Source organism: Acanthopagrus latus, chromosome 6, assembly GCF_904848185.1.
Source record: "Acanthopagrus latus isolate v.2019 chromosome 6, fAcaLat1.1, whole genome shotgun sequence".
In the NCBI taxonomy this organism is placed as follows: Eukaryota; Metazoa; Chordata; class Actinopteri; order Spariformes; family Sparidae; genus Acanthopagrus; species Acanthopagrus latus.
Genome location: NC_051044.1, coordinates 13457536 through 13480540, shown reverse-complemented (window position 1 = coordinate 13480540; position 23005 = coordinate 13457536). Strand labels below are relative to the sequence as shown.

Below are 23005 nucleotides of genomic sequence, written 5' to 3'. Positions count from 1 at the left end.
GGTCAAAATAATAGTTTTGCAATGTCTGATTTCGACTCACTATAGACATTCATATGGCAACCCAAGTTTGCTCCTTTCATTGGATGGAGCAGTTTCAGGGTAGGAGAACAGGTGCCACAGGTGGGAATCAAAATGCTGGCTGCTGAGGAACCTGTACATGGTGCCTGGCCGGACGTTCGAATTTTAAACCAGTGCTGCATGTCTAACATGTCCCAGACAGGTCCTAGTCTGACATGCGGATATTAAACCTGTTTCAAATATCCTGCAGGTTTACAAAAGTGTAGTCACATGTTTGCTGAAGGTATTTTTCTTTTGAAACACAAGTGAAAAACATCTCTATATGTGTGGACTAGGCCTAATACAAGAGCTGGTACCTGTTCTTAAGTCAGTATAGTGGTGACAACCACAACTTGGCCAGTGCACTACTGCCATAGTCAGGGAAGATTTCCACATAGCCAATCAGGGAACACCCTTAAGTACTAGGAGAGCTGGTAAGAACAGATTCATATTCACCATGTATGTCGTGCCCTGTTACGAGTGCACACTAACTATTCTACCTGTCGTAATCACAGCTCTTATCTGAGTGTCCATAGGAGTGAGGGTTTTATCAGCTTGGATATACAAGCTGGAGGGAAACAGAGTGTACACAAAGTGACCAGGGACACAGTGACATGAAAACAGGAAATAGAGGCCAACCTATCAGAACATCAGGTATTACGTATGATCATAACCACTCAGAGCAAAACAATAAAAGAGACTGTACCATATCTCATTTTTCAGATTCTCTCAGATCTCTTATTTTGGTTTCCATATGAAAAAAAATCCATTTGCATTTTGAATTATGTAATTCACATGTGAAAATGTTAATTTCTTGCTTTGAAATGTGTATTTGTGAGTGAAATAAGATCACTTGTTCACATAAAAACAGCCAGCTGAGTGTGAAAATTTAGAAAAAAATATATATAAATAAAAATCACATGTTGAAATGTTCATGTCTAGTTGATATTATTGGCTCTCCATGAGTTAAAATGTAAGTTCACATGTGAAAAATTGCCAATTTACATAGTAAGCTCTGATTGTTCACATGTGAAAAGGCACAGTTCTCATGACAACAACGGACGCGAGGGAAATTATATCCCTGACTCATTTTTTCTGACCGCCTGACCCTGTTATGCATCATGAATATAACTGGGTTGGAGAAGAAGAGCTTTAACAATTACATATGTGCCAGTGAGTGTGCTGTCAACAGTGCACATAACTACTACCAAGGCAGAGTGCAAAACATTCCCAGTAAATGAGTTATACATCCTTTTTTCCCACAAAGGTTGGACTTTTCAATAATGGAAAATGAAACAATCAGACGAACCGAGTCGAGAAGTATTGCATTGCTCAGTTATTCACTGCCGAAGCATGCTACACACCCTCATTGTAGTAGGAGTGACACTCATGACAACATGCATGACTACAGGCTCTGACACTGTGCTCTCTGCAGGGTCATATGTCATCATTTAGATAATTGTGCGTCTACTCTAATCAGAGGCCAGTCACTGTGGCACCAGTCGAGAAGGCCGTTGTCAGTGGCTCTCCTCTCCTCTCCTCTCCTCTCCTCTCCTCTCCTCTCCTCTCCTCTCCTCTCTTCTCCTCTCCTCTCTTCTCCTCTCCTCTCCTCCCCTCTCCTCTCCTCTCCTCTCCTCTCCTCTCTGGCTCAGTGGGCAGGCAGCACATCCTGGACAGCAGACCCAGTGTAATGTCCCTGTCCCACAGCCGAGTGCCAGCCGAGCCGCATGACTCAAGCCTCTGTGGTAAGTGTGGGTGGCTTCCCTCCTGTGACTACTCCCTGACCCATCTCTCAAACTCCCTCTCACTCCTCCTCTCTAGCTCCTTCTTTCCACGTGAATCATCGAGGCCGAATTAAGTGATGAATATTTATCCCCGGAGAAATTCCTCTCCGCTTCCTGGTTGTGATTTGACAGAAAGGTGTAAATATCATCAATAGTGCACTGACGCCGTCTCTGTTTGCCTCACCACAGTGTGTCACATGAGAGCTCTGCATTGCATCAAGAGGACACGTGCCTATGCAAACACAAAGGCCCGGTAGACGGCAGGGAGTGGCGTTTGCGCTCTTGTACCATTAAGGTGTTTGGTGTGGGCCAGCGGGTCCATTAGTCTTTCCCATTCCTCTTCTGTGCGTCTGCTGTTGGACCGCACAACAGTCGACCGGGGACTAGGAAAACACATCTGGGGTCATGTCTGCTTCTCCTCACGCCGAGTGCCAACAACATGCTGACATGCTCCCATGAAGTGCTGCCTGCGCTCCTCTGTTCATCCCGCGCTGACGTTAATCTACCCAACTCTTGCGCTTGCAGTGACACAAGCTCATGAGGGCAAAGCGTACATGCATGTGAGCGCTCATAAACACACTCTCGACCCATCCAAGACACTTTATCTACTTCCTATTAGCTCCGCTTCCCAGGGCCGGAGGAAGCGGAGCTGTTGTTGTCTCTCTCGGCCGGGTGCTTCCTGTCCCGATAAAGGGCCAAGTAGAGATATCCCTGAAAGGAGCTGTTGGAAGAGGGGAGGGAAGAGCCGGGTGTTTTGGACCGCTTTCAGTGACGTGCAATCTTATCTGGTTTTGAGTTTGGTATGCATCCACTAGTTGGGCAGAGTTTGGGAGAATGTGTTCGAGCCTTCCTGCTTCCTCTCTCTGTCATAAATACTAAGCAATATACGGAACTGCTGATGGCAGACTTTAATGTAAAAACACTGAATTTCATCACGTTTTCTCACCATGCAGAGATCCTTTGATTGCTTAATCTGAAAGAACTCAGACTGGAAGATTTAATGGGGATTTGTTTGGTGTTTGCAGCATACCAGACAGCATTTCAAAGGAGCTACTTTCAGCACTTTAATGAGCACGCGCTTAATTAGTGGGCCCTGGTGGGAACTCTTTTCAAACTCACTTCCAAAACACTACAACTATGCAGGATAAGCTCAAAGCGCTGACTGTGAAGCAGGACCTTGTTTTATATAAACACCAAGAGTCTATAATATTCCAGTGTTTATGTGCCAAACTTCTGTTTAAAACTTTGTAAACTATCTTTATGCAAAGCAGCTATCTTTAGCAGAACTTTCTTAACCTCTTTTCTCTCTGCCATGGCCAAATATGTCATTTCTTTTTCCACATATCACTGTTTCTTTTTAGTCGTGACTTCAATGCGACAGACTCTGCCATCTCCTCTCATCAGTTTCTACTGCATTTTAAGGGAGACCTAGTGTGCCTTGATTTAGTTTTTCTCTTTTGTGGGTAAATATCAGGAAAATGAAAAAAGGTCAGAGTCAAATAGAAGCTCCTCTCTCCAACAGAAAACTCTGCTACGTCACCATGTCACACATTCACTTGTTTGACAAATAAGAATGAGTTAGCACAGCTGCTATGTTGTTTCAAGTGTCACTGGCTCAGGTGTGGTAGAGCTGACCAATCAGAGGAGACTGGGTATTCAGGAAACCTAAAGGGTTAAAGTTAGAGTACTAGACAGTATGAGACAACTGAAAACTGTGTTTTTTGAGCATTCAAGCATGTAAACCTGTTTTAGTAGTAACCCCAAATGAAATTGTGAATCTGAAAATCAGCATGATGTGTCTCCTTTAAGATGCTCCCATTCAGTTTGAACTCTAATCTGAGCAAACACTCAAAGACCTTCCCCTCTCTTTGTCACTCTGTGTGTCCTCTCCCTCTCTTGTTTATGACACAATGCTGACCTGAGAGGCTCAATCTGTGGGAAAAAAAAACACAATCATACGTGGCTTTTGGTTTGACTAATGTAAACAATCCTCCGGTTTCCACATCCTGTGAGCAGATAAGAGTTCTCGGAAATGGATCTGAATCTGGATTAAATAATGAAGTGAGCAGCAGATGAGTCAAGGCTATAATATGTAGTCAGGACAGCTGAGCTTATCCTTGTCAAGGGAACAAGATTGGTAATCGGGTGGCAGGTTATTGTCGCCTACAAATGAAAGCCACAGATACGGATGTCTCAGACGTCACAGACACATATGCTCGTGGAAAATTACCGGTGCGTTAATCTGAAGCTTTGTGCTCAAGTGTATTCTGTGCAGAGTTATTTCAGGGTATTATGGAAGCATTTTAATCAGGCAAGGCTAATTATCAGGCTGGAGGAAGTCAGAGAGAGACGTGCTTAAGGGCTTAGTGGTCTGATGTCTAATATGTTTGATCATGGAGGAAACTTTACATGAGCCGAGGATGTTTTCGCAATACTTTCTCTTGTGAGAAAGTTCCACACGGGATGCCGTCTTTTCCTTCTGTGTACGAGAGCTTGTAAATATCTCGATTCTTTTGGAAATGTCTTCTGAGGACGGACACGTTCAGGGCCCTGGCTCGGGTCACGAGAGATAACATAAAAGGCTCTTTAACGCAAGCAGAGTGTCACAATGTGTCTTAACCACTTCGACATGAGCCCCTATTTAAAGCCAGTCCTTCAACAAAGGCAGTCTGAGGTCAGAGGGACATGTATGTGAGTGTGATATCTCTTTGAGAAGTGTAAAATGACACTGCTTTCCCGTGTAGTGTATATCTCACAACGTGTTGGAGTGAAGGGGATTGAGGGAAGGCCGCAAATGACAGAGTAATTATGTCGGTAGCTTTGGAGTAAATACGGTTTTAGTGGGTAGAAGGTGATAAGTATAGACTACAGCTCACCATGGGTTGTTTGGAGAGTGGAAAAAAAAACAACTAAAAATGTTTGACTTAAGGGTGCGCATGTGCACGTCTGTCTCTCTGTCTGTCTAGTCCCTGTGTGTAAACAGGCATCTATGTGTGTACACGTTTTTTCATGAGTCAATATGAGTTTATGTGCATGTCTGTTTTTTGACTCGACGAGGAAGTAACAAGCACGTTGTGCCCTGTGAACTCGGTGCACACCTCCCACTCGCCTGCGGGCTCCAGGGGCCCTCACAGTGTTTGGTCTGGGGCGGCTCCCTGGCTGATTTACTTCCTGCCATGGACCACGGCAGTGCGTGGAGGACAGCATCTGCAAGGTTTGCCGGAAGGCAGAGAGACGGATAAACTGAGGGTTTCGTTAAATTTACAAGGCATAACAAACGTATATTTCTACATTTCATCGCCTCTTCAAACAGAAGCTGCCAGACTTAGTGACCCCACTGATTTAGAAACTGTTGTCTCTGGGTGTACAGTAGATCTACAGTACGAAGCACTAGTTATGTTTGAGAAGCTTAACCAGACTTGCCTTATTGCACCCAATAAATCAGACCTCGAGAACCACCAGCTCCACTCCTTACAGGACTTAAAAATAGGGTGCGGAGCAGTGATAACCCGTTATTTTTCTGTGGAGCTGAGAATAATCTGCTGGCTCCAAGATAATTACAGCTCTTATTTAAACTCGACTTTGATTGGTCTATCCACCCAGAGCTACGTTTACAAAGAAGTGGAGGTGGTTCCAGTGAAGCCTCTACTTTGCCAAATGTTTTGCCTCTGCTGTAAAATAAGTCACTTTTACATTTGCTATCTTTACTGCCCTATATGAAAGAACCTACATTTGTTTCTCAGCTCATTTCCTAACACACATCCTTACAACTGAGTATTTACCAGCCTACCAACCCTTGTCTACTCGTAGTTTACTTATTTGCAGTCATTGCCCATGAGCTAGTTAGCATGGCTTATAGTTACAAGTCACCAATCACAACCACATTTCATTAAACGCCACAACGTACTTATATGTATGCCACCTGGTATTTCACTTATTATTGTTTGTGTTAATGACATAGAAAATCTTTGAATTCCATGAATTTAATGAGGTTTTACTTTGATGCACCAGCAGTCTGTGAACTGCGTATTATGAAATGGAACAATAAAGTAATGGAAAGAAATGTTTCTATATACTATGCAGTAATACCGTTAATAAACACCTCGATTAAGCTGTGTCCGTCCAGAACTCAGTAACCCTGACTTTGCATTGATGCTTGCACAAATGATGTTGTGCTGCAAAGTAGATTGTTTAGTTATTCATCTGGCTCAGCTTTCGGTATTGTGCCCTGAGGCTGTTATAGTCCTCCTCATACACCTAAGATTGAGTTGAGGACAGGACTGCGTTTCCACCCACGCGTGGTTCTCTCCCTGAAGGGCCACATTTTGCCCCCGAACATATGCGTCCGCACAGCCAACCTGCTCGTAAGGGATGGAAAATGGGAGCCGGACCTCATCTGCATTCTCCTGAACCCGTAGGCTGGCTCATTTAAGTTTTGTGCGAGCAGTGATCCAGAGCATTTCTGTTGTGAGGAATTAATGTGGCTGCTGCCCAGCGCCGGATCAGGTAGTCTGGCTGACTTCATCAGGAGCCTTAAATCCATGTGTGAATAGAACAAAAGGCACACTGACAAAGCACATACTCTGCCCTGAATGACTCAGTCGCTGTCATCAGGCCCTGCCACATGCACTCACTCACACACACACACACAATTGGAGAAACAGGACTTGTTCAGCTCACCGACTGTAGCTCATCTGTGGACTGCATCCTTCATTACGCATGTGTTTTTCTGTCCTCCAAGTGTGCCTCGAGAGCAGTGCTTTCATAACCATGTGGCTACTGATTTATACTCTACTCCGCTTGAAGTGCCCCCCTTTGATGGCAAACCTGTTGATCTCCTTGGTGGACAACATCTGAAATCTTTATCAGCAGAGCTGGGAGGCCTTGGGACCTGCTGTCTGCTGTGTTTCTTAAATCCCCCGTGAGAGAGGCTGGAGCCGGAAACCAGCGGACGAGCCAACTCCCCCTGCAATCAGTTGTTACTTAAGATTAATAGATTGCTACATTAAGCGAAGTCTAAACCTCCTCCTCCTTCGACAGGAGCGCAGGAAACCTGGGATACTCATCGGCCAAACGCCAGAAACTCCTGTTTTGGCCGTTTGAAATACAATACAGGCATTACATAGCAGGAGACTGGTGATGTATTCCTTCACGAGACCCTGTAGGATTCAATAATGCAGCCAGAACAGAAAATGAAAATGTAGGCAAAGAGATACTTGGTGTTCCGTACACTGAATATTAGTTGCGAGGCCGGAAACAAGGCATATTAGGAGCAGGTTTCCATCTGTGTCAGTCAGTCCTGCAGAGCTCCAGCGGTGCAGCCTGTGAGCAGAGTTGGCCCCGAACCAGCAGCCGGAGAAACCAGCGTGACGATCTCCATCACGCCACAGCTGTCGTTTTCACAGCTTCTCCCCAAACACCAGACACAAATGAGAGTGTTTGTGTGGGTGTCTGTGGATGGGATTATGTGTGGCTGTGAATGACATCTACAGTATGTTCTCATTTTTTTTTACTACCCACCCCCCCCAAAAAAAGGAAGAATTAGTACAGCATGCTGCCCACACTAATAACCAGCCTTCATAATTACTAACATGACTTTGATTCAGTCTCAGTCATAGGACGAGCTCACCAATCACTCCCCCGGTATGTGTCTAAAGTGATCCTCTGGTCGTGGAGACTAAACACACCCTGTCATCATCAAGGAGGCGGACTGGCTCGCTCCACCCATTACTAACAGCAGGCTGTGGCTGCACTTGAACCACTCAACATAACAATGTCGAGGAGTGATGCAATGATGACTCGTTATTGCTGCTTTTGATCAAGTCGCTCTCCAGAATTGAAAAATACCTGTGTGTGAGGCAATTTACCCTAATACCCCTCCATTTCCCAGAAGTCATTCTGCCAATACAGGAAGTGATTAATAACTGAAGCAGCCGGAGGAGTCTCAGGAGTTTGGTATGGTTAACAAGTAGAAGAGCTTTAATATGGTCGTATTTACACTGTAGTGAGAGATGACAGCCCGTTGCCTGGGGAATTGTGTTTTGTTTCCACGGCAGGAGCCAAGTGTGTAGGGGTCTGCCAGACGAAACCACGATCCAGCAGTAATACAGTGCGATGTGTCAGCCCGAGCCCTGGCTGTGGTGCTCACAGCTGCACCGAGTGTGAACCATGGGGGCTGCAGGACTCCGTCATGTCGAAATCAAAAGTGTAGTCTTTCTGTGGGCTGTTGTTGTATTTCTATGTGGCTCATTGTGGATTGATAGACAGTCTTTGTACTCGACATAGTAAATTACTCGATCAGCACCTTTGTAGAGGTGTGTGACAAATTGTTGAATCGGACAGAAACCCTAAAGCAAGTCGGGTCAAATCAGCTCCGTAACAGAAATCTAGATTATTCTAGATATTTGGGGCGATAGTTTTAACTTTATTTGTTCTATTTGTTTCAAACATTTTTGAACAGTTTAATGTTTGTAAATATGACTGCACCAACTGTATGGCAGTGTACATTTCTGAAAACCACAGATATGTTGGAAACAGATGTTTCTTTTTTTGTTCAGCTTTCTCTTGTGACATCACCGTGCTGGTGATCTGGTCGGGTTTAGACTCAAAATCTTGGATAGGGTGAGTTAGCGAGACCCTAACTCTAACCCTAACCCACTTTCATCACCACAAACACAGCTGGAGTGTGTCCAGACTGTCTCCTTAAAGTCTCCTTAAAAATATCCAGTAGTTTAACACATACAAATGTTGAAACTCAGCCTCAATATGAAAGTAAGGTCATAAACATATAATCTGAATGTAACATGACTAGGTTTGAAGAAGAACTTTAAAATGGTACCTTGTCAATGACACATACAAATATAAACCTAACAGTGGTTTGCTGAAATGCTATAGCTATGAGCCAGTTAGCCTAGCTTAGCATGAAGACTGGAAACAGGGGGAAACAGCTGGTGTGGCTCTGTCCAAACGTAACAGCATTCATCTACCAGCACTATTTAAGAAAAATAATAAACGTATGATTTATTCTGATTGTTTATTCTGTTTAAAAACAAAACGCGTTGTGAAGGTTGTGTGCCATGCTTTTTTTTTTAAAGGTTGTTGCTAAACACTGTCAGGTTGCCAGCAGAGAATCCAATTAGTCACTGCACCCAGTCAGGAAATGATCCGGTAGATAACGCTGCAATTTCATTCCCCTGCTTCCTGTTGTAGCGCTAAACTAAGATATCTCATCTTATTTATGATACAAACATAAAACGGATATAATGATACAGACACAAAAAAAAACAGCAACGTTTTGAGTCTGAGAGTTTATTGATGTTCAAAAAAGCTCAAATTTTTATCACAGAGCCCACTTGGTTGTTTTTTTTGGAAGTCACATCTTATGCCTTTTTCAGCAGATGGTGATAAGATGACAGACAGTCCTCAGACAGAGAAGAGATCTCCACCCCATGTCCAGCCACCTGCAGTGACGGGCTAAAACAGCTCCATGACAACCGAGCAAACTCCATCTGTTGATGACGGTCATGGGATACGGCTAAAAGCTCTGGAGAAAACCTGGAACTTGTTACAAGAATTTTGAATGCGACTGGAAGCAGAAATTGCGGAGACAGATACTTAACCTGAAAATCTCTATGAAGATCTTTGTTTTTGTTCTGTGAGTGACCCGACTGTTTGAGGGCATCAGCGCGAGCCACAGTTCTTGTGGAATTTGCGCTTTTGCTGGCGACAAAATCAGTTTTCAGTTTTACAAAAGACTACCTCTGTTCAATCTGGAGGAAAAAGATGTAAACAGAGGAAAAAACTGACACACGTTTACCACCCATTCACTGGAATCATCTACAGACTTACAGGCCTGACGTCACCTTACACTGGACTTTTCGCTGCTGTGTTTATATCAGGGTGAACTTTGGACGCAGGCTAAATATGCATGTAATTTAATTACCTCAGCAGGCAGAGGCAATCAATGCTGTGACCTCCATAGTGAATAAATCATTTACACTGATGATACAGAGGTTTTTTTTGCTGTTCCTAGACTCCACCCTTCCTGGTGGTGGAGGATTCATAGTAACAAGCTGAGAGACTGAAGCGTCACTTGGTAAGCGTACCATTGTGTTAGTGTGTGAGCCACAAAGGGAAATTCCTCTCTGCTCCAAGCGCAGCTGAAAGGAAAATGAGCCCAAGGTGTCATTTTTTATTTCTTTTTTTGGTGGTGTGGGCGCTGGATGTGGTGGATAAAGCTCAGCGTGAGTCATGAAGCAGTACCAAAGAAAAGGCAGAGTAATTGTTCCTGGGAAGGAAATCCTTTTCTACATGAGTTCTTTCATCTGCCATCTCTAACTCTCATCAGAGCAGCCTCTGCTTATCTCCCTCCCTCGCTAACTTTATAAGGAACTTCCTGTGTGTGATGACATCACAATGTGGCTCACAAGCGGAGGGGGGTTGAAGTAGGAGGAGGGACGGTGAAGCCACTGAATGTGTGTCTGTTTGCAGGAACATGGTTTTAATAACAGGCTCAGAGATGCAGAAAAAACTTAAAACACGTGCCATATTCAACTGGATTTGATTCCATTTCTCTGTCTCATAAAAATGCACCTTTCTCGCTACAGGTGCACATTGCCTGCAGCGTCTGTCACATTAAACGTGTAAATAATTTCACAAAACCAAACTCTGATGCTCATATCTTGAAATTTAGCTATGAATCCCACCCAGCAACTTGTTCGCCCCCTCCTCTGCTGGTCACAACTGGCCCTGGGGAATCCCAAAAATGTGCCTGAAATTACAAAGGGGGATTAGCGAGAGCCTGGTCCGTGTGAGGGGCCAAATATGTAACGAGAAGCCTTTTGGTTTGGAGGCTCTCGTGCCCAAGCTGTAAAGGATTTACAAACTCAGGCACAAGAACACTCTGTTCTCTCTCGTTACACACACACACCTCTGCTTTGTGCCGCTATTGAATCAACACGCGAGTTGTTTGTAGCCATTGTATTGCTGTGTTTGGTTAGTGTGCATGTCAGTGTTGGGTTTGTTTAGCCCGAGTCGGTTAGGTGACACCATTTACGGTCTAAGTAGGCTAAGTGACTGGAAAATGGAGGGTGTGAGCAAGTTGCTGTAAACCGAAACAAAGAAAATTGAATGTATATTGATCCCGTGGCGTAGATTTTCCAAGTATTCTGTGTGCAGGTGAGTGTTATGTCAGGTAAACGGGGAACAGGTCCAGCTGAAAGAAAGAACCCAGTGTGATCTGATAAGAGTGCAGCTAAACAATATGGGCTCCTTCAGCTGGCAGCAGAACACTGTGCAGATAAGAACGATTCTTTGCGTGCTGTCTGTGTTATCCACCCTGGAGCCATCCCCACTGCTGCAGATCCGTGCAGTTTACTTTTGACTGCAGCGTGTGAGCTGGTTTTGTACATACAGACTGATGTGTCACTTCATAATAAGTAGTACTTTGAAGCTAAAACAGACAGCTTTTAAAATGTCCCACATCATTCTGGTATTACTGTGCATTCATGTGTGCCGAAAAAAAAAGCTAATGCCCTTTCAAATCGTAACAACAACTCAAAAAAGTTGATGGTAAGAAACTTTTTAACAAAGTCATGCTTTGTACAGGCATCGCATCGTTTCCTCTGTGCTTCCTTGTCACTCCAATACTGGAAAGGGCTGTCACCGCGTTGTTTAAACACTGTGGGCAAATAAAATGCAAAACAATGTATTTTTGGCATTCATGTTGCTCCCAAATTCCAACACACATGAACACACATAACGACTTCCAAGCACGCGAAATGGGCCCATTCGTGGAGCATGTGAATGCAGCATAACTGTTGCCACTACAAGAAAGCTAATAGCTGCAGCAACACTGAGAAAAACATGCGTAAGAATCCTGGAAACCGGGATTTCAGTGCTTTGAAAAGAATTAAACACCGGGATTAAATAATCAGGCGAGTTTTATTAATTTAAAAAAAGCTATTTTTGGACACCTCAAGTCCCGGTGGTTAAAGGAAACACAAATCAGCAGGGGAACAGACTTTGACACAGCATCGGTGCTTTCCATCGAGTGATGCCTTGTTTTCCTCCTCCATCAGCAGAGATTCCACATTTATTCCAGCGGTGACACCATTACCTGGGGAAAAACAATGCCTCTTTGTTCTACCTGTTGCAAGGCAACCTTCATTTTGGCGGGAAGCTTTCAGCCGGGTGACTGAATAGCATGTTAGAACGAGGTTTATAGGGAGCCAGTCTATCTTTGTACATCTATTAAACTTGCAACCAGGATTTGCTTCTTAATGACGAGCAGGATTTACCCATTTATGCTCTTATTTGAGATTACTAGTTTTATTTTAGTATTCTACTGTTTTCTATCCATTATTTGGCTGTAGGTGTTTGTTTACTGAGTGATTTACTGTGATTTCTGTATATATTCATTTATTGCAACCACTGAGCATATCCATCCATCCATCCATCCATCCATCGTCTGTAACCACTTTATTCCTTTTTTATGGGGTTGTGGGAGTTTTGCCGGAGCCAATCCCAGCTGTCTCTGGGCGAGGACAGGGTAAATGCTGGATAAGTCGCCAGCTCCTCCTGATGGCAGAGGCCGCCATGCAGGGTGCCAACCACACATCAGGAGCAATTTGGGGTTCAGTACCTTGCTCAAGGACACTTCAACATGCTCTACCCGCTGAGCTACAGACACCCCAAAAAATATGTCCAAAAGACTTCAATTCAATGTCTTTTCCAACGATGAGAAGACATCCAGTATCAGGTGAGCTATTCATCAGCGTCATTCCAACCTTCATCAAGTCAGCTAATATTCCAAGGTTGGATGACCAAAACATGGTACATAATAAAAGCTGATCAGTAGCTCTACATGCCTCATTGAGACCAGGGGTTCTAATCCTCCCTGTAGCTTTTGCTGCATGGAGTGAAATAAAACATTTTTGAGCCACCAGAAGTTCCTAAGACGTCTGTGACTGAAGTTGAAAAGATGTCTTGAAATCGCATCATAGAAATGTAAATTTTGAACCCTGTAAGGACGTCACCAAGATGTTGAAAAGTACTCTTAAAAAGACGTAAAACCTTAATGCTGACTTTCCACTGGATGTCTTTTGTATGTTTTTGCTCAGTGGGGCACCGATCAGGAGCAGCGCTCCTAATTTCATGGTACTCTGTACAAATAAAGGCTCTCCGTTCTGTTCAGACTACTGCGAACAACATCATACAAACAAACACTGCACTGCATCTGCCAGTCTCCCCTCTATTCACAAAGCAGCTGCATGTCTGATAACTGAGGTGTTTACTGTACGCTGCATGTCCTCCATCCCACCGCTCTGTCAGCTGACTCCTATCCTTGTGTTCACACCTGCACCGTCCTCTGAGCTCTAAACTGAAGCAAGAGACGAATGAAGCTCTCTGCAGACTTTGATCAGCTCACTTTTGCTTTAATTAGCCTTGTGTGTGTGTGTGTGTGTGTGTGTGTGTGTGTGTGTGTGCATGTTCAAGGGTGATTCTGCTGCAATGCATACATGCTGAGAGCCTCTCCTGCTGCACGTACACTGACTGCAGCAGACACACACAAAGGGAGAAAAAAATCGGACACTGTACCTTTAAGGGGCAAGTGTGCGGGGCGGAGCCAGCGCGCCTCTCGTGTGGCGGTGGAGCTTATAAGACATAGCTCTCTACAACACAAGACTTATTTAAAAAGTGTCACATTATAGAGGGAGCGTCACCAACGCGCTGGTGGCGTCCTGTTCCTGATGCAATAGACGTCTGAAGACCCAAAGCCAAAACCGAGAATTTTTTTTTCTCTTTTAAGAAACAGAGGAGCTATATTTGACCACAGAGGAGTGTACAGGAGTCAGCCGGCGGAGGACGAGGGCGACTGCGAAGTTATTTAGGTGAGTTGAGAAAGTGGTCTGAAATGTCTGAACCCAGCGTCTCTGTCGCCTGTCTGTTGTTTTGTGTGTTGGTGCCAGCTCCACAGAGACACACCGCTGATTGATGCAACCTCACCTCCTTCCTGCCATTATTCGTTCCTGTGTGTCTCATTTTATTGATGAGCAAGTTGTTGCTGTTGTTGTTGTTGTTGTTGTTTAGTTGTGATCAGGAGGATTTAGGAAAATAAACAACAAATTTGGCACAGCTTTTTACTCACTCTTTAAGTCTATCTCTGAACACCTGAACATTTATGTTTTTTTCCCCCATCCCTGACACAACTTTTCTCCAAGTGCAAACCCCCAATATAACGTGCTTTTATTTCCTTTAAAAGAAAAAAAAAAAAAAAGAATATCTGTGAGTGTCTTATTTGATCATTTCCCGGCATCACCAGACGGCCGATTGCTGTGTGTTGTGGTGTGAGTCACCTGCCTGCTAGAGGGCTTTTAACCATTATTATCTCAATCCGGTAAAGTGAGGGGGTGTGCGCGCTGTTTGCTTGCCGCACAGGTAGAGCGGGTATGGTTGCTCGGAAACCGCTGCAGGGGTGTCAAGAGCGGGGTGTGAACTGCTCCTGTCAAGGTCTGTGTGTGTGTGTGTGTGTGTGTGTGTGTGTGTGTGTGTGTGTGTGTGTGTGTGTGTGTGACAACTGCACTCCTGAACCGAAGCAAAGCAGAGCAAGCCAGCTGCCAGCTGATGTTTTACATCACTGCCAACCTCCATCAGACCTCCTACTTTTTTTTTTCTTTTTCCCCCCAGCCAGCCCATGTGGGGCCCTGTGTTATCGCCACGATCTCACACTGAGCTCAGTCCCACCTATTGTTCCACCGGTCAGTAGACTCAAACTATCTGAATTGGGTGCCTTCGAGAATTCCTTCGTTAATGCCCCTGCATGACTACACATCATTTGTTTAATCCCGTTGCCTGTAAATGCCCCTGTGGTTGACTGCCAGGATGAACTGTCTTTGCACCTGTTGCAAGAGGAAGCACAAGCCCCCGGGGGTTCATTATCGAGGATCATGTTGCTTCCCATCCCTGCCGAACCGAATCGACAGCCCCGGGCAGGCGGCGGCGGGGGGGGGGATTGCATGCCTTGTTGGGCAGTTTGGCTCAGGCCGGTGCCCCAGGCTTCCTGTTGTTTTAGAGCTTTGTTTCTCACCAGCTGTCAGGGCAGCACATAAATATGGCTCGCAGGAGACTGCGAACGAGGGGGCCGTATTCTCCTCAGTCATCACTCCTACATATTAAGGAGGATGGCGCGTCTCTGGCGGCAGACTGGACTGCAGAGGAGATGACCGCCGGGGCTGTGGATGCACCTGTTTCCCAGCATTCTGAAAAATAGGGATAAATGGTCAAGACTTCTGAAGTCATTAGGAGATTCGCTGCAGCAATGCACAGCTGGTGGCCTCAGACACTGTGACACCTGCAGTGACCAGGGAACATAAAGGCTGGAGCACATTTAGTGACTTTCTAAACTCATTTCGCCAGAGATTGTAACACACTGAACAGGTTTATCCGGTGCGAGGCAGGAGACAAAATCAGATTCGCTTCCAGTGTATCGCCGACAACAGAAATATCAATATGCTGCAGGGTTTCCTCCCCTCTGAATATTGTATACATTGTTTACTCAGGCCTGACACTTGACGTGACACGAACATTCAGGTCATTTGGCATGAGGAGTTCTTGCAACATCAGGTATATCTCCAGTAACAGGAGGAGTCCCTTCCTCTGCTGCTCAGGACAAGCCAGATTGCAGCGCTGGGTCAAGAGCACAGTCGGGGTTTAAAATAAACTGTAAACTTTTGAGGGGTGGACGCACAGTACATAAGTCTGAAAGTCGGTTAATGAGTTCAGACCCAAGATTGCTATGTTGAACTACGGCTTATGTAGACTCCAGCTGTAGGTGGAATGTAAAGATACTTAAGTGGTTTGTGTGTAAATCTAAACATTTGAGGTGCCAAATAAGTGCAAACATTGTTCTCACTGCTTCCACTTTATAACCTTCAATTTTCCCATTCAGGTAAAGAAAAAAAAGAGTTTATCAAGGACTTGAAAAGCAAACAAAATCTGTGCATTACGGCAGGTTTTAAAAAATGAAATCTGCGTCGAGGACCGTCTACTGCTTTTATGCTTTCATGCAAAACACAATGAGAGCTTAAGATTATTAATGACAGAGAGCTCTGGTGTCAAGGTGTGTTGAAACACACTTGTCCTAAAATCCTGTCAAACTGAGCTTTCGTCATTCCTCTGTCATAGAAGATGGCCGTCCTGTCGTCTTAGAGCGAAAAAAAATCACAAGCACAAGGCCATAACTTAGTCTCTGCCTCAGTGGGCAGCAGAAAGGGGAAGATTTGTGTTATTTGTTCCTTTATTCTAATATCCGTATTTTCTTTCGTTCTTGGCTTCACTAGAGGATGTTGGCTCTGCTTTCAGAGAGTGTTTCTCAATGTGCTGCCACATATTCTGTTTCTCTTCATCTGCTTTTGCTTTCAGCCTCCTTTCGCTGTCATTCATGGCTGTGTCTTGGCTGTTTTACAGGTACACCAGAAGCAGGGGCAGCCAGCCGGGGCGATCTGAGTGTTTCCTGGCTTTGATGCGACCCGAGTGTGCCTGGAGCATGTCCACAGTGGGCCTGACTGCCCAGGAGATCTCTTTTCCCATAGAAAACCCCTTCCTGGGGGGCAGCTACTGTCACAGCATGGCTGGACCCAAATCGTCTTGGAGCTCTCGCCATGAGCCGGACAAGTGAGTGTTTGGGTGCCAGTGCTAGCAGTCCATTAGTGGAGGGGTTTTAGAAAGAGCTGGGGGGGGTTGTTTTGTTTTTCAAATCTGCATGAAGTTTTGTTGCTCAGCTCAGTCCAATTTCTTGAAAAATACAATAAAATGTTCTTGTTATTTCAACTGATGCTAATCAAGCATTTCTCTCTCTTTGACAGCTTCTACTTCAGTATGGAGACTGCATACACAGATCACAGCTCTCGTACCCAGCAAAAGGGGCCACCTCCACCGTCCCTAAGTTATGAGAGTAAGTGCGTGATCTGTCATCTGCACAGCGCAGGTCTTATGAAATACACAGATGCTGCATTGCATGTATTGTGCCTTTTTAAATCATCTGGTACATCCCTGATATAGTAAGTGGTTCTCCAGAAATGTAGGGACAGCTTTTTTTTTTTTTACAGGATACAGTTAAGTTCTAGTAGGATGCCATTATCGAACTTCAGTAATTTAATACTGTGCCATTAATGTGACGTTGTTTTTTTTCTTCGCTGACAGGACATAAACACAGTCCCAGCTCACAGAGATTGCCCCCAAAGAAGTCCCGGCCTTCCCATCTCCCCCTGTCCTGCAGTGTTGAACCATCCACCCCAAGTCCCGCTGACGACGACCAGGTGGTCCCCTCATTCCAGAGGCTGTCAGTGTACGAGTGTAGTAGTCCACCACAGACACCGGGCAGATGCTCCAAGCCTCTGCCCCCCATCCCTCCCCAAACAGACATCTCCCCCGAGCAGGCCATTGACAATGAGGTAGAATTTTTCACGAGTTCGGACGACAGCTGCTGCCTGGTGTCTGATCAGTACAAACCGTCTCCTTTTCGATACGGGGTCCCCAGTCGAAGGAGCTTTAGGGACTGTGGGCAGATTAACTACGCCTACTATGACGGGCCATTAGGACCACAAAGCCCGAGGCAACCCCAGCAGCACCATCAGGCCCATGCTCCACAGGAAGTGAGGGAACAGTATGAGCAGCAGCGACAGGAACCACCAGAGCCAGCAGTCTGTCTGAGGCAGCAGGATAAAGCTCAGAGGAAGCTGCGGCGCTCGCACTCTGGCCCAGCTGGATCCTTTAACAAACCCTCGCTGTTGCGCCTGTCATGCCACAAACGCCACCCCAACGGTATGGATAAGCACGAGGTGCCACCCCCTATCCCTCCACGAACCATCAAGACAGGAGACTACCGCCGCTGGTCAGCAGAGGTCTCGTCAGGGGCATACAGCGACGAGGACAAGCCACCCAAGGTGCCCCCAAGGGAACCTTTGTCCAGCGGCAGCTCCCGCACTCCCAGCCCCAAGAGCACCCCGTCATACCTTAACGGAGTGATGCCACCAACCCAAAGCTTTGCACCAGACCCTAAGTATGTAAGCTGTCGGGGTTTACAGAGACAGAACAGTGAGGGTTCCCCCTGCATCCTTCCCGTTATGGAGAAAGGGAAGAAGGCCAGCACCACACACTACTATCTCCTGCCTCAGCGGCCTGCTTTTGTGGACTCACATTGTGTGGAGAAATTTCTCAGAGTGATGGACAGTCCCGCAGCTCGCAATACAGACGTATCGGACTCAGACTGGGACTGCCACAGCAGGAGGAAAGCCCCAGTGGATTTAGTTTGAAAGGTTTTAGTGGAAGTAGCAGAGGACTCTACTGTACATGAGCGAAAACCACTTGAAAAAAATGGTGAAACTGGACAGTAACGACCCTCAAACTGCTGCTTTTACTTTTTTTTTTTTTTTTAACCCCTCATGTATTCAGAACACAGGGTATGGTTGCGCTGTATCCAGTTACTATTAATGTTGGAATAGCTATCCCCCACTGAGATTTAAAAAAAAAACAAAAAAAAAACTGTATCTCTGATTATAGAAGTGGGCAAAATTCAACATTGTAGAGCTTATTTTTGATATGATTTTTATTTCATGACATTCAACATTATGCTGTTTTTGTTTAGTTTTTTTTGCTGATAATGTGGCACAGTCCGAAGGTACAAGCAGGCCTTGGACCTCGTGTGCTCAGTGTTCTGTGTGTGGAAGGTCGAGGATGTTTTTGTGAGATACATCGATGCTGCTTTTGTATCTCACAAGGGACAAAAGGTCAGTAGTGTAACCATGTATCACTTAATATATGAAGTCTAAATGCAAGGCCAATTAACTAAAATGAAGGATGCTCGCACACAAACCTCCATTCTGTTCGCTCTTATGTATGGACACTGATAGGGTTTCCCTGCCTCGATGAAGTCTTACTCAGGCCACTGTATCTGTGTAAATTTGTGTTTCCCACACGTTGTCATGGTACGTTTTGTACTAAGAGGTGGGTTCATTACTGGTAGCTATGCATGTTTCCATTGGAATGTCTAGTGCAGCTTTTACGGTATAGTTGTCTGTGGATGTGTGTGTCTGTGTGTATGTATGTGGACGTGTTTGTGCATACGTGCACATGAACAGCAGTTGGAAAAGTGTTCTGGTGATAAAATTACTTGTAGATAATTGTCAACCATACTTGTTACTGTGCTCTGCTTATTTGCAGCGGCCGTTTTTGAGAACAGCCCTCGAAAGGGGGGAAAAAAAAAAAAAAAAGTGCACGCGTTTGATTGCTTGCCTTTCGGTGTCCAGGTCTGTTTTGTTGCACAGAAATTGGCCTGTCGAACATACAGGTGAATGTACGCTATTCTTACTGAAATTCCATCAAAACAGTTGGAGAAGCTTCTTTTTTTTTTTTTTTCTTTTCTTTTTTTGGTCAAGCTGTGAGTTATTGCTTGGAACGACTACCTCCCTTTTTGATATCAATCCTTTATTTCACGTACACCCAGTTAATAAAGGCAAAATCTGACATTTGAATCGACAAAAGACGAGGTATCCAGCTCCTTTCTGTGACCTGACACAAAGTTTTAATTCAGTGATGAGTTGGACACTGTCAACTCCGACCGGATATCCTTAAATAGAGATTTAAGATCACGTGGATCTGAGATCGCAGAGATGTTAATACAGACAAATTACAAAGACAGTGCAGGGTTTACCTACCTGACATGGACTTTCCTGTTCTGCTCATGCATTCCTGCCTTACATGATTGCAGTGGGTGTGGTCAGAGAGACTTTGGCTGCTGGCAGCCTAGAAAATATATGAAATTTATTGTTGTAGATTGTTCAAGAGGCGTCAGGATGATATAGTAAATGTAGCACATGTATTGAAGTAACCCTTAGGTATCGAACACGGTGTTCAGTTTGGGGAACAGATATCTCCTAAGGTCAAACTGTCATTGAAATATACTTTTTTCCTCTCCCTTCTGCTCACAAAACCTTGCCAACACAATGTTGCTTTTGACTTAAATGTCTGAAAAAATGTTTACATCATACACTGATACTATTTAATCTTAAGGTATTCATATGTCTTATTAGAAATAATAAAACTGAATGAAGACTAGTTTCTCAAGAAAAAACTTCTCTGCTGTGGTGAAGACATGCACTGGGAGAGTACAGTATGCTGTGTACAGTATTTAACAATTCCAATTGTTATGAATAGTTGATAAGTATATAGTCTTTGAAAAGAACGCAAAATAAAATGACTTATTTATGAGCCTGCTTCGTTCTGTCTCTTGAATCTGTCAAGCCTCAGCTGTTTGGCCTGTTTTATCACCCACACACCCTCATGCTGTGCCTTATTGTGACTGGCCTCCATCCAGAGAGGGAAGAGTGACTTACAATGGTCGATTGACAGGTGTACAATATACCGTCTTCCTCTTCCTGGTTATAACATGCTCTCCTCCTACTTGACTGCTTAGATGCTCCGTGGCAGCCAGCTTTGCGCCCACACATTTTCTTTTTAAGCACTTGACAATGTTGCAAGTGTTTTACTCTTGACTTGTGTCCATGTGGTTGGGCACTGAGCCGAAACCACAGTGAGCCATACGGAGCTTTTAGAGGTCAAATAATTATTAAATAAGGTGCAATTGAGCTGCAGTAACAATTTCCACCCATTCCTCTTAGCAAGGTTTGCTGTGCTGACAGCAAATGATTTCTTATTATCCTCTAAATGGAACAGACGGCAGGAGTTTGAACTCTCTGGGCCACTTGCAAACTCTTTCACCTGGTTCACTTTTAAGTCAGCTGCTAGGAGACAACATGGGTAGTGACTATAGCAACTAAAGACAGGCTGCTCATTAAAAAAGTCTGTTCCAGACAAAAAGGTGAATTAACAAGGCGTGTGTTTTGAGATTAGTTTTTGAGAAGTAATTGCACTGCTGTGAAACTAAAAGGCAATGTTGCGCTCGGACACATGATTTACTCATCAAACTTGGCCAATAAGGCTGGAGGGATCCTTAAGAGTCTCTGTGAAATTCAGTGTCCCAGACTGTTTATGTCCTCTTTCTGTGCCACATTTACACATAAACGTGTTTCTTTCATTTATTTTGTCACTACAACTTCTATTGGACACTGGGTGCAGTCCAGGCCTCAAATATATGTATGAATTAACTTCCCGTTTTAGTGGCTCAGCTTCATCAAATGATATTTTTGGCTTCAGTTAATTAGGTGAAAGTCCTTGGCTGGCTCTGCTGATGGATTAACAAGTGGGACAGACTTGTTCTAACGATAAGACTAATAACCGTAATTATGATTACTGCCTCTTTAATTGCGAAACCGATTACACCCGATTAGTCGGCAGTTGCTGGAGAAATGTGCTCTTAACATATGTCTGCAGCACTGTATGGATAAATATTGTAAAAATAAACTGATTATTCATGAAATAACATTGACTTCTGCTGTGAAGTTAGGCCACTGGTAATAAAATATCTTATACACTTCATGCAGATGTGATTATTACCCTGATCGGTCTAACTCTGGGGTCAAAAAACTGATTCATTGATTGATTAAATTCAACTTTTGTCATCAGCAGTATTGAACTGTAAAAAGGGCTATGGAGGCAAATCGACATTACTTACAACCTTTCATCAAAACTTTGATTAGTCAAAATCTCTTCCTCTGCACTCAATCATCCAGGTTTAATTAACACCAAGTCTAATTTGTAATTCATAAAAATTTACAGTTTATTTTTGCTTAATTCTTGTGCTGTTGCAACACTTGAATTTTCCCTCTGGGGATCAATAAAGGCTTATCTTATCTCATCAAATCTCATTTCTCATAAATCTCTGATATATTAAATATATCTGTAAGACAAAATTGGTAGACTTATCATTATCTTTTTTAAAATGTAGAGGTAAAATCTTCTTACCATTGAAAAATTGTTACTCTTTGATTGATCCTGGACAGTTTTTCTGTCATATTTTCAAGAGGCAAGTCTTGCAAGATTTGGGTGTTTTGTTTTGTTTTTTTTATTCCCAAGTTCCCTAAAAAAACCAAACATGCAGCTATATTGAAAAAAAAACCCCTGCAAATTAACTCCAATGTGTGCATTGACTTTAGTTTTGGTGTAACTTTTCTTATCATTTGCTGTAAGGGCTGGCCAGGGTTGTAAATATTTAACTTAGGCCTAAGCACTGGTAGTTCAATTTTACTCAGGTCAGAGTACCTGTAAAGAAAATGTAGTTGATCAAGTGAAGGTAAAGAAATTGGTCCCAAGTGTGTGTTCTGAGCCAGAATCTAGGTAGACACAAACAGCCATCCATGGTCCAGATGAGAGGACGTCAAGGGACCGTGTATTGCTGTTGTGGAATAGCTGCAGACACTGTCACAAACTAGTAAGACTGGAGGAACAGTAATAATGGACTGTTATAGGACTGTAATTATGAAGCTGTTATTACCTGATGCTGACAGTGCTCAGTCTCAGTTCTACACCAGGACAGAGATGGTCACTGCTGAGGTTGAATTATTTTCAGATCATTGTCTTTCTCTTTAAAGATATTAGAAATGTGCATTAAACACCTGGCAGTCCCTGTACATTTCTCTTCACTTAAGGCAGAACAATATTAAATTCAATGCGTGTGCGCCATCTAGTGACAAAATATTGCACTTATTGTGACAGACATTGACAACACTGCCCTCCAAACCTCGAGGTAAATAATCAACCTGATTGAAACAAATGGATGCAAATACAAAAAAACAACACCTCTAACACAGTTAAAGTAGCATATACTGTCATGGATTGCACAGAACTTGACAGATGTTCTTAATTGTGTCAACCCCATGTATTTGAGTGCAACCGATAAGTTGGCCTGGCCCACTGCATTTTGCGGCACAAAACCGAAAATGGTATGACATCTCAAAATCAACCTGCTCCAAACCGAACATCAATTAAAATTACACTTAGTGGGCCACTGCATAGTTTTGGAGAAGAAATTTAAACTGGGAATCAAAATATTGAGAATATTAATGAGGTAATGATACAAACTCAGAAATATTCATTTCTTCCATAACTGGAGAAACAAGCTGTTCCCAGAGGAAAATAAGGTCCCCATAACACTGTTTGAAGCTTGAAAGGTGACAGGGTCTGCCAAATATAAACAAAGTAAACAGAAT

The 23005-nt window shown here is 43.9% G+C and overlaps 1 protein-coding gene across 1 annotated transcript; it reads left to right on the top strand.

The window, feature by feature from the left end:
• Positions 1-13517: 13517 nt before the first annotated feature.
• errfi1a (ERBB receptor feedback inhibitor 1a) lies at positions 13518-20108 on the top strand. Its single transcript, XM_037101184.1, has 4 exons — positions 13518-13732; positions 16308-16514; positions 16706-16794; positions 17043-20108. The coding sequence occupies exons 2-4, from the start codon at positions 16363-16365 to the stop codon at positions 18152-18154; spliced, it is 1353 nt and encodes a 450-aa protein (XP_036957079.1). The 5' UTR covers positions 13518-13732; positions 16308-16362; the 3' UTR covers positions 18155-20108.
• Positions 20109-23005: the final 2897 nt, after the last annotated feature.